The 12,002-nt window shown below is 39.8% G+C and overlaps 1 protein-coding gene across 4 annotated transcripts in view; it reads left to right on the forward strand.

The window, feature by feature from the left end:
* Positions 1-8,172, forward strand: part of EVC (EvC ciliary complex subunit 1) — a 49,156-nt gene extending 40,984 nt beyond the window's left edge. The window contains exons 15-21 of one of the 4 annotated variants that reach the window (XM_053940360.1): positions 363-569; positions 1,344-1,488; positions 2,368-2,473; positions 4,486-4,612; positions 4,860-4,953; positions 6,121-6,232; positions 7,250-8,172. In XM_053940360.1, coding sequence (XP_053796335.1) covers positions 363-569; positions 1,344-1,488; positions 2,368-2,473; positions 4,486-4,612; positions 4,860-4,953; positions 6,121-6,232; positions 7,250-7,331 — 873 coding nt within the window. In that variant the 3' untranslated portion in view covers positions 7,332-8,172. The remainder of the gene's footprint in view (positions 1-362; positions 570-1,343; positions 1,489-2,367; positions 2,474-4,485; positions 4,613-4,859; positions 4,954-6,120; positions 6,233-7,249) is intronic. The other 3 variants (XM_053940361.1, XM_053940362.1, XM_053940363.1) reach the window with 3 other exon arrangements.
* The last annotated feature ends 3,830 nt before the right edge of the window (positions 8,173-12,002 follow it).

The following is a 12,002-nucleotide window of genomic DNA, read 5'->3' on the forward strand; positions in this document are numbered from 1 at the left end:
TCACACCGACTGTGCCAGTATACCTTATGTATAACTGTACTTGCCTTGCTCCTGTGCAGTTTATCAAGGCATCCACAACTCTCCCTTACTGGACTCAGGATATTTCACATACATGTGAATGTATCACTTAGAAGTGACCTATAGGACAGGATGCAGCTTTTACTCTACATAACATGACAGAGGCTGTAGTTTTGTTGCAATGACAAATGTGTCAAATGACTGTACAAACTTCCTCTGTAAATTACATTATTACTAAAACTGTAACATTCTGAATGGGGGTGCAGGACTTTCTTTCAAAGTGAAGCTGACTACAATTGTTAACATATTCAAGTGGCAGTGCTGTCTTATTGTCTGATTACCAGGAGTCCCACATTTGTGAAGAGGAGGAGAAGCTTGAGGAAGAAACACAAGAAACTAATTTGGAATTTCACCAGCAGCTAGTCACAGAAATCCAAGAAGCTCTTCAGTTTCTTCAGCAGCACATGGAGCAGGTGATTGGGCAGACACTGCTGCAGTATGCCCGAGGGGAAGCTGAAAAAAAGAGATCAGATGATGAATGTGACTTCAAGGTATGGAAATGGTCAGTAGCAGTTTTCCAAACAAAACAAGGGCTACCTTGCACAGATGGAAAGCAATTTAATGTATGCATTAACCTATGCCTGGAAGTATCAGCAGAAGATTGTTAGAACCTGTGTTAAACTGAGCATAATTTGCAAAGTATTTGCAAGCTAGCACTTATGTACCAGTACAGTATTTGCTACAGCAGCCAAAACAGGTTTTAAGTCAAACACTGGAACAGGAAAAAAAATTATCACAACTCTTGATGGCAGAGAATAACAAAAAGAAGAAAAAAATTGAGATGATTTTCTGTTGATAAAGGGACTTTGATTAATTAATAGTTTGCATTCTGCCAGCTTAATATTAATTCAAAGATAAATAATTAAATAAAATTAAAATTAAAACTTACATCATAGATGAATATTTTTATTCCAAAGGAAATATTTGTATTTTCTGTGTAATGGAAAGCCACAGCAGAGCTACACATAGATTAGCTTGCTTTGCTGGCAGTTGTCTTGACTGTTAAAATGGGCTGTAGAGATTGAATGGATAGGGGAATGACTTCTTCCCAGATGGAGATGAGGCAATTTAGAAAGGTTTTGCTGCAATTTTTCATGTTGAAATGTTGCACAGTTTTCAGTATCTCTGTCTGCCCCATTTTTAAAGCCACATTTTAAATTCACAATTTTGTGTGCACGTACCAAATTAGGTATGGGGGTTTTTTAAACAGATCAAAACACTTTTGGGCTTGGAAAATGAATTGTGACTTGTACTGTGTGATACAGGAGAGACTGGTGGAATCTGCTGTTGAAAGTGTATATGGGACCAGCAACAATATCAGTAGACTGGTGCAAAACTACTACCAGCAATTAGGAAAAATCACAGAAGGCTATGAAGGTAAAAAGCTTCAACATCTGAAATCCTTACAAGGTTCGTATGGTATTGACAACTATAAGACAATTTTGTCTCCCAGTGACTCTGCTTAATGTAAGGTTAGAGGATTTTGCTTCTTCTGGCGTCCCTTGGACAAGTAAATCTGAATTTAGTCTGCCTGGCAGAATCACAGGAGTAAAGGTGGGGAGTACAGGCAGCCCAACCCAGGCCAGAGTACATTCAGTAAGTGCTCCCTGATGGTGCAGGTGTAGGAAAGGTGCCTGTCAGCCTCTCTGAGTGTTCAGAAAAGGTTGTATGCTCCCCAGATGAAGGTTACATACCCTGATCTGTTAGAAACCCATCCATCTCCCTCCTGTTTAATTTAAATAGTGGTGCAAGGTCTTGTCTGTCAGATGTGCCCGAGCCTCGCTGCCAGGCAGGAGTTCAGGGACAAGAGTCAGGAGCCTGGGCAGCAAATAAGCACTCAGTCACAGAGAGTGAGCATATGCAAAAGTAACCTGAATAGTTTCCTGTCAGTTGAGGGGACATCTTGTGAAGCTGGGGATATCCAACAATAAGTCACATCTGAGTGGAGGATTTTCTTTGTATTGCATTTTTTGTTTAGGTAACACAATTCTTGCTTAAGGCATCAAGGTCTTTTCAGAAAATTTCTGCTTCGAATTCCATGTTAATCAGTTAGCCTAGCGGGAGAAGTAGGTAAACAGGAATTCAATGACATTCCTATCTCAGCTAAATGATGCATAAAGTATTCTCTTTGCAGCAGATCACAGTGACAGAGTGTGTAAGTACTTGATATCCCTAAGGAGCAGTAAGTTTGGAAAAACTGCCTAGAATCAGGATTAATTTGTGATGAAGGTTGTCATAACTCAGAGATTTTAATTTTAAGCAGAAAATTTTTAAAAAACATTATTTCAGCAGAAGGAAATAAAAGGATCAGACTGAAGAATAAAGAGAATGAACTGGCACTGAAAGAAAAACACACCAAAGGCCTCCTAAATGTGTCATCCACGGTCCACCAAAGGTTAGACCAGGCAGCAGCATTGCTGTCTATTCAAACTTTGTGAGTGATTGCAGATCTACATAAATGTCTAGCTGAATAAATGTCTTGAGTTTGCATTTTATACTTCTCTTTGATGGAAAAGAAATACCTATTGCCAAATGATGCCTGCCCTTTGATCTCAGAGAAGTACTTTCTTATTAAATAAACTTTTTGATGGTCATTAGTTACAGATTGAAGAGCTATACTTAGGCAGTTTGAAAAGAGAGAATGAAATACAATGCCAAAACGTATGCCAAATTTTAAAAGAAATTTAACATAAATGTTGGATGGGAACCAATGCTGAATGTAATTCATTACATTTCATCCTTTATACTTTGAACATCAAAAGTGTTTGTTAGTTTGCTGTGGAGAAAACATACACCATAATGAAGAGAAAATGCTTGAAGCCCAAAAAATACTCAAAATGGAAAGAAGGCTTCAGTGAATGCCTTGGAAAATCAAGATTACTTGCACTAAATTTAGAGTGGAATCCCTCAAATATTAGTTAAATAAAAATTATATGTAATTAATTACTGATTTAATGAAAATTAAGTCCAGATTTAATGAAAATTAAGTTCCAAATTTTTCCAGACAAAAAGTATTGCAATTAAAAAGGAGTAAGTTGTCATATAAAGCTCTATGGCTTGTCATGTACATAATACATTTTTGTAGTCATTTTATGTCTTTACTTTTGGTTTACTATCCAGAAAAATGCAACAGCTTCAGCTTTGGCATTGTAAAGAGGTTAAATCTTTCTTTAGACATTCTGTTTCTTCTAAATTGAAAGATATCATTGCCCACTTTTTTATTCCTGTTTGAGTTAGTAAAGAAATAGATTTTTGTAATAAAAAGGTTTTATAAAAGATCTGTAAGTTATTCATTATCAAATTTATAATTTATTGTGACATACAAATTCACTTCTAGCTGTTTTCTCATTTGTTTTTTCCCCTGCAATCTATTCTAGTATCTTTAAACAAAATGCAATGAATTTTGCCTTCACACAAGCAGAAGTGTGGTATTGAAGTATGTAACTATGCAGCATCTAAGCTGATATAATCATCAGTAAACAAACCCATTTTCCTATTGCCATTATGATTTCTTTTATGGTCTAGTCCTTTGTAAATTAAAGACAAAGTTTACATTAATTTGTCTAACCCCTATAAACTCGACATTGTTTTATTGTTTTATTTCTTTTTGCCCTTGGTGCAAGGTTAGGCGTGCGAGTTCAAAAAACCAAATGCTGACAGGTAACCTCTGTAAGCAGTGAGCATTACAATAGCAACTTCATTAAGTGTAAATGTCAGAAACGATTTGTGTTACCTCCTTCCCTGAGGAATTTGATGGGTGATTGGCAGCATTACTTTAAGGTAGATCAGGCAAGAAAACAGAAGAAATGCAAACAGCAAAGTTGCAGCCATTCAGGTTGCACTGTAATAATAATAATCCTTAACCAGAAAAGTAAAACAGGTGAAAAGTACAGCTGCTAATGCTTTCAGTTCCCAAGTTTTGAATTACCATATTGATGGCTCAGTGTGGTTCTGATGACAGCTCAGTACTGAAGAGGCCTGGATGAAATGCTTAATTCTTAATCCCTTATTCTCACACCTGATTTTTGAACAAATCTTTGAACATTGTTTGCCTTGGCCCTTTGGCAAGCAGACAGTAAAACTGATCCTAGAAACATACTGTGGTTTTGAAAACAGGCTTCAACTTTAGAGTTGAATTCCAGTTCCCAAAATCCAGGCATGGATAGTGCAAGCTCCTGTAATTTCTACCTCCAAAAGGACCTTGTATCCTATGGACAGCCACGTCAGGTTATTAAAATAAGTAAATCTAAAAATCTACCACAAAATTTTCTGTCCCAGCAGAAGTTAGCTGGGCCAGTACTGTTAATGAGCCTTTCTCTCTACAAAACCTTCTAAATGGACTTTGACAGGATTGTATTCCTCCCTTGCACTGAACAACTTCTATAAATTTACATTTCTCTTGACCAGGATAGTGCTACAGCAAAACAAGATTTTGGCTCAGTTTGAGCTGCAGCAACAAATTCGTCTGGAGTCTCTGAAACAGAAGCTGCTGGGATTGCACCGCCTAGGAACTGAGCTGGAGAATCAGCTAAGGGTAAAATGGGTCATGGATCTGAAGCATTCAGTGGAGAAATATGGGACAGATTGTAGGGATCTCTTCGCTACCCTAGTTGAAATCGGTGCTGAGATTCATCACTGTCTTGTAGGAACACTTCCCTGATTGTTTCCCATATTGTTTCCTGTGTTTCTGCAGTGATGTGCCTGTTTTGTTGTGCCACATGTAATAACACAGAACTGAGCTGTGTTGTGTTGAGTGATTGCTGCTTTGTCCTTGCATTCAGGAAACAGAGCAGGACTTTATGAGTGAGCTGGCTGTGCTGACCCGCGTTCCACTGACTGTGAAGAAGAAGCCTTCCAAAAAGAGCAAGCCAGCAGGTTGGTACTATCCTGAATTGTTCAGAAAAAAAACCCACATAATTCCACAAATCAGTGCAGATTTTGCAGTATAACACATTGGCATTTCAGGAGAGATTTTTTTTTATCAGTGCCATTTCCCTAATTGGGATGTAGAAGGGTAATGAAACCTTCCAAAGTTCTCCAGCAGCACAGCCACAAACAAGTGTCACATTTCCTCACTCCAGAGCAGCCTTTAACCTATAGATTACATTGGCCACTGAGGTAAGGCTTTGCCCTACTGAAACCAAAACATTTTCATGTCTTTGTCACATCCTTCAGAAATGTCTCTGTTCACCTCAATTGCTAAATCCATGGGAGAACAGCAGAGTTGAATACCCAGCTTTTGTTCTCCTGGCAGAATGGAAGAATTGCCTCCCACGCATGTACAATCCTACTGAATCAGGAAACTTGATCTATTTTTATGAATTTACTGTAGTTTTGACAAATTATACTAATTCATTCTTCAAGAGATACTTAGGGACAAATTTTTAGAGTAGCAGTCGTATTTCCTATTCCACATTTCAGATGAAGTGTACAAGTGTCATCCTTTGAGCCGTGCAATCTTTCTGTCATTATCAGAATAAAACATATGGCATTACATTTGAAAGATGCTGAAAGGCAGGATGGGTGTCTGAAAGGGAAAAGCAGGTCACTCCTGCACAATTTTGAAGTCTTTCTCCCCAGCTGTTGTTTCTCAGGTGTGCAGAATTGTTTGCCTTGTTAGGCACCGTGATTGCACGGACACGTGGAAACAGTCCAGGGCCCTCAAAGCAGTGAATTTTTAACATCATGTTCTGATTCAAATCACTCAAAAATAAGAACTGGCTTTTCTTCTGCTTGGTGGTAATAAAAAGCAATTTTCACTTACTTGCTAAGAAAATATATGATAGAGCTTTCAACTGTTGCACCACATGGAAACTTACTTCAGTGTTCACCAAATGTGGCAGTTCACAGTCTGCTGTGTGAGAACTAACCAGTGGTAAAAAAGCAGTATGCTGGGCTAATGTAAAGTGAAGTGATTTCCTTGGAATAATAATAGGTAAGTATGAAGTGTTAGAGTGTCATTTTTTTGCTTCAGGTTAATCAAAACCAAACAAGCTCTACTATTTGTGATTTTTTTTTAATCCACTGCATTTGGCAATTCAGGTGAAAAAGCAAATTCCAAAAGACAGACCTTCAAGTCACCCGAACCTGCAGAAAAAGATGATTCTCATGAAAATATTCAAGAGCCCTATGGAATAACTTCTAGCTTATGCAGGTACGTTAGAGACTAAAAATATGGTATGTGAAAAGCTGTTTATAAAAAATTGCTTTTTCAATACAAAAACTGTAAAGCTTACTTTTTAAGAAGATATGTCAGTTAAACTCAAAACATAATGCCTGCACTAGCTGAGCTTCCTTAATATTTACTTTACACATGTACTTAAGCTTTTTTACCCCATAATCTTTTTTAAACTTAGGAAATTCATCTTGTCTGTACTGCTATGTATTTTATAAATAGCTTTGATTAAAGGTAGAGAAATAAGAAATACTGTTTCCAAATTTCCTTTGTTTAGTTTTATTTAAACCTTAGTCACAGACAGCATAAATCAGCAGAGACAAGTGAATTCAATGGAACTAGGCTGAAATGTAGCAACCAAAATATGGTCTGCTGTATTTAGGCTTTCAACTTCCACCTTTATTTCAGGAACAAAGGCAAGCGCCAGTCTTTGGCTGATGAGGGTAGCAGCTCTAACAATTATTTTCTTGATAGATGTTTCAGTTGGCTTGTGCTGGGGTGCTAACTAGAGGAGAAATGGCTACAAACCTGAAAGATGCCAGCTGATTACTACGGGCAGATCAAACCAGCCAGCTGGTAGCTGTGGCTTGATATATTGAGCAGAGAAAATGCTGCTGACAGGCAAAGCAAACAGTTGGTTCTCAGGAGCCACAGGCCTTTGGGGAAAAGTATTTATCCCCTGAGTGACCTCAGCCTGGGACTGACTTCAGGAGATGGCTCCTTTCCCTGATGGCATCAACCCTTTTCACACACTCCTTTCCCACAGCCCACAGCCGACAAGGGATGTGTGTGTAGGGAACAGGGACCCAACAAAGGAACGTTTATGTTTTTGCAACTTTGTTTTGGCAGCCCCAACAGAGGCAGGGAAACTAGTGAGTGCAGAAGTTATATAGCAAGCACCTTTCTTTTACCAAAATTAGTTTAGTTTAAGAGGGAAGTATAGCATTTTAAAAACTGTCTGCAATTTTGTTTTCTTTTTCTTACTTATTCTTTCAGAGGGATGTCACAGAGTTCACATGAAGGGGAGACAGAGCCAAGGAAAAACTCAAAGATGTTAAAAAAGAAAGGCAGCAGGTAGTAAAAGCTTTTGTCTGAGCTGTCTGAACACAGTGTACCAAGGCATTCTTCTGGCGAATCTCAGCAGCTATAGGTACTTACTGAGCTGCTTTGCTGAGGAACAATGAAGAAAATCAATAATAACTCATAAATCTTTTTTAGCTGCAGACCAAGAATCAATCCCAACTTCCTTTAGCTGTTAATAAAACATTCCCTCTTGGTTTTGGTAAGGGGGAACAAGGAAGTCTTTAATACAAGCTCTTTGAGACTGCTTGGGTAATATGCTGGGGAGACAGTTTTAGATTTGGAATAAACCTGAGGATACTGCACCTATAGGAGAACAGGTGCCCACTGGGCCCAGGTCAGTGTATCTCAGTAAGGTTTCATCACAGTAGTGATATTCTTTTGAGCCTGAGATGTGGTACATAGTAGCATTCTTTTTTGTGAATGCTACTTTGACCTAAGGAAAGGAAATAAAAATGTAGAGAACATGTAAACAGGCTTGAGGTGGTACTGATACATCAAAAGATGACATTTGGTTTCTCTTTTGTTATATTTTTGTGCTTCCAGTCCTATGTATGCTTTTTTAAAAATTGTACAATTATTTTTAATTATCTGTTTCTCTGCCTTTGTCTTAGAATTCAAATTGTTACTTTTAGAGAAAACGAGAGAAAACTGGTTTACTCTTTCACTTTTTATGCTTCAGTTTCTGGTTTTCTTCCTTAAGTGCACCCTTTTGTTTCCAATGTACTTTGTTATGCTCATTACATTTCCTATGGGAAATTCTTGTTATGCAAAGCAGTTAATTCTTACTGGCTGTACAGAGCACCTGTATTGTGTAATAAATTGCCCAATTTAAGCAATTCTACAGCTTTCATGAAGTGGGAGTATTCTGCCTTTTCAAAAATAAAGATATATTTTGCTAGTGAAAAGGTTGTCCTTTGGTGGAAGATGGAAAGTACTACATCAGTTACACAGTTTGCCTCAGACAAAAGTGCTCCTGAACAAATGAGTTCACCAGGCCTGTTACACACGTGTGTTAAATGGTTAATTTTCATCTCAGTTGTAAAAAAAAATTCTAAATTGTATCCTTTTTTATTCTGGTGTTTCAGCACTTCAGCTCTATGGTATCTCTGCCTTCCCAGTCTGAACATTTTAACTGTTTAGTTGCTGGTTGGTTGTTTTCTTTTTTTTTTTTTTTTTTTTTTTGGTGGAGTTTTTTTTTTGGAGGTGTTTTTTTGGAGGGTTGTATTTTTTTTTTTTTGTAACAGAATCAATGAATTCACGTTGGATTGAACAGGTTTCCAGGTTTCACTCTGCAGTGCTCTCTGCATAGCCAGCACAGGGAGCTGGTACCATTAGAGCAGATGATGCTCTAAACCCCTCAGGGCAGCAGGAGCTCCTGCCACACGCAGGGTGCAGCAGAATCACCCGAGCGGGTTTCTGACTACCCAGGTGGGGTCTACCCTGTGCTGTGCTTTGGCCAGACCGGCTTGAAATGGCTTTTTCTCTCAATTAGGAAAGGGGATTGCCCCAAAAGCAGGGCAGCAGTGCCCTCTCCCGGGCAGCTCGCGGTGTTTACATCCCCTCGCCCGTGGAGGAGGACAGGGAGCTCCGGGAGGGAGCCAGGGGTGTCCCTGTGCTCGGTGCTATCCCCGCCATGCCCCAGGGGTGTCCCTGTGCTCGGTGCTATCCCCGCCAGGCCCCGGGTGTCCCTGTGCTCGCTGTGATCCCCGCCAGTCCCCCAGGTCCAGGTGTGGGCATCTCCCAATCTTCCATCAGCCTGACTTTCCTGGGATGGAGTTTCTGCAGACCTTTCTTTTCTCCCACAGTCACATTAGCAATCTCCTGTTAAAACACCCGCAGGTCTTGTCCCCGTTAGTGACTTCAGCCCCTTGAGTTTCCCCATGGATACACCAAGTTCCTGTTCCATCATGTGCAGATGGGTATAGTGTGACACTTGCCATCACTGTCTGTCAGTGAGGCAGATATTGAACAAGACAGGGTTTAACTGGACCAAGAAACAAGTGCAGAAAATGGCAAACAAAACTCAGAGCAGTTGCTTTGCAGTTAATACTGTTGTACTTTTATGTTATGTTAGAGAATCATAGACTCGAACTAGGGGAAAATGGGATACCTAGGCACTAGTCACAGCTCAAAACACTAAGCTTATAGTGTAAATCTACAGAGCACCCTCTCTTTATTCTGGAAAGGATAACATGGAGGTTTGATCATGCTTTACAGGTACATATCAAAAACGCTGCAGAAATTTTGGGGAAATGTCATGCCTTTTCCCAACTATTTTTAAGCATCGAAGGTAACATTATTCCATTTCCCATATACCCCTTTCCCAACAGCCCTTACTGCCATCACTGCAATTTATCTGGAAAGTTTGTGGAAAGTTCATCACAACCATGATGAAAAACTATCCTAAAGTCAGTTTGTTTTGATGAGTGAGATTTATTTTTTTACCAAGAGTAGATGAACAAGGATTGGTAGCTTAGTAGTAAGTGCAGAGGGAAGGTAATAAAGAACAGAGCATGGTGCATTCAGATATCTCTGATTTTCTAAGGGAGGTGAAAACTCAGATGCAAGCACAGAATTCATGGACACTTCCTGACCCAAAATATAAAAAGAGCAAAATCCAGTGTTCTGTCGAGCTTGGAATAAAACCACACTTTTTTTTTTTTTTTTTTGTACCTAGAGCTCCTTGACAATTACACAGGATTAAGATACAACTTGAATAAAATCACTGTTATTCCAGACTGATGTTCTAATTATGCAGATGTCTCTATCATGCAGATTTGAGATATTTCTAATATTTAACTTTTTTAAAATGTAACACCTACAGTGTTATTAGTGTCATTTTATGTTGAGATACACTGATAGATGAATATCTGTGCAGACATTCTGTACCCTGAAGAGTTTTCCTTGGACAAATGTTTATGTCAAGAAGATGGAATCATGGCAAACTAGTGAATTCTGCTTGCCACTCCCTTGGGTCTGTAATGTGAGGTCTTTGAGAACCATGCTAGGTTAAATGGCAAGAAATAGCTGGTGCCAAGAGGACTAGATCAACATTTTGCCATTGTGCATTAAGCTGTGCATTTCCTTGCTCCAGGAAGACATTAGTGGTGGGATTTCACATGGGTTTAAACACACCTTGGCAAATGCATGGCAGACAGATTGACTGAGAGCTGCAGGTACAATGATGCTGCTGCTTCTCAAGAAATTACGAAGCACTGGAAATAAAGCAGACACTCAGAGGAGGATTAGCATTATATGCTCGCTCTTCCGGCCTCCTTGAAACTTGTGTTGTTGGCTGCTGGGACCTAGAGCAGATGGTCATCTGACCTGGTCTGAGATTTTAGTTCTTGAGGACAAAGACCAGTATATTGCCAAGGGGAACACTTAAAGGCTGGGACAGCTGTCAGTTTTGGTACAGTCCTAGCATCATAATTAGCAGGCTTTGCTATAAACACTAGAATTTAAACATGTAACTGCACTGCTCTGGTAGTAGACAAAGTGTAACACAAGACAAACTGGTCAGAAAACAATCTGTGGATCCAGCCTTCCCTTCCACATCACTTGATTAACAAAGATAGTTCCCAGGCTGGTCATAGGGACTAATTTTAAGCAGACCATTGCAAATAGCAATAGGGAAGAGCAGCTTTACATCATTAGAGCTACATCAGGTATTGAAAGGTCCTAGCCTCCTGCAGATTTTTAGAAGTTTGACTATTCAGAAAGCCGGAAAGCTGTGCACTGCTTCCAGCTGTAGTTGAAATAACAGCAGCTCCTCACCAAGTTTACATCTCCCAGCCTGGTGTTCCTGCAGGGGAGCAAACTCAAGTGCAGTTTCCTATTCTGCAGCATGCACTCAGGAGCATCAGCTAATCCACATTTTCTTTACTGGTAGTTTTATTTTCTTAAGGACAGGTTAGTGATGTAGGGGCAGGGACATTGCTGTGAAGTAGACTCCAGGTGGTAAGAGAAGCACCCCTTGCTATGTTTTGCCATCCACGGGGAATGGCACGCGCCATCGCTCTGATGGAATCACAGTAACCATCCAGGTGAGGCCTCCTTCACCTCACCTGGTGAGGTGCAGCTCTGGATCCACGGCTTCCTGCAGGCTGCCCCTCAGCAGTGTCATGGCAGGAGCAGCCAGGCTGCAGGGGCTTAGGCTACTTCTTCTTGGAGACATCATAGGAGAGCCACATTGACCTGACAGGCACAGTCTTGTTCACACAGGAGCACTGAACCATGAAATGCCTCTCTAAACACCCACACGCATTTATTCACAGACACTTCATGGTGAAAAAATAAATGCATGTTAACAGTGGATCTTTGACCAGCTTGTAGGCAAAGGGCCTTTGGTTTAAGATGCTGTTAAGTGTGTAGGAAAAGTGGAATCTCAACATGAGTTACACAATGATCATTTCTGCTACCTCAAGTGTGACAAGCCTCATACATTGAGTGGAAGTTTTTTTGGAGGTGAGTAATCATTTCTACTTGCACAAAAACATGCAAGAAATGCGAGGGAAATTGTAACCAGCAGGTCCAAAATTTTTAGGTTGTCAAATTTGCCACATAGCTTCACAAACCAGCTGTATTTCTACTGTCAGGGTTGCATCACTGCAACTGTTGCTGACTGTCAACACTCACAGCAAATGGGTTAGAATAGGACAGGGCA

This window comes from Vidua chalybeata, chromosome 4 (genome assembly GCF_026979565.1).
Source record: "Vidua chalybeata isolate OUT-0048 chromosome 4, bVidCha1 merged haplotype, whole genome shotgun sequence".
Taxonomy (NCBI): Eukaryota; Metazoa; Chordata; class Aves; order Passeriformes; family Viduidae; genus Vidua; species Vidua chalybeata.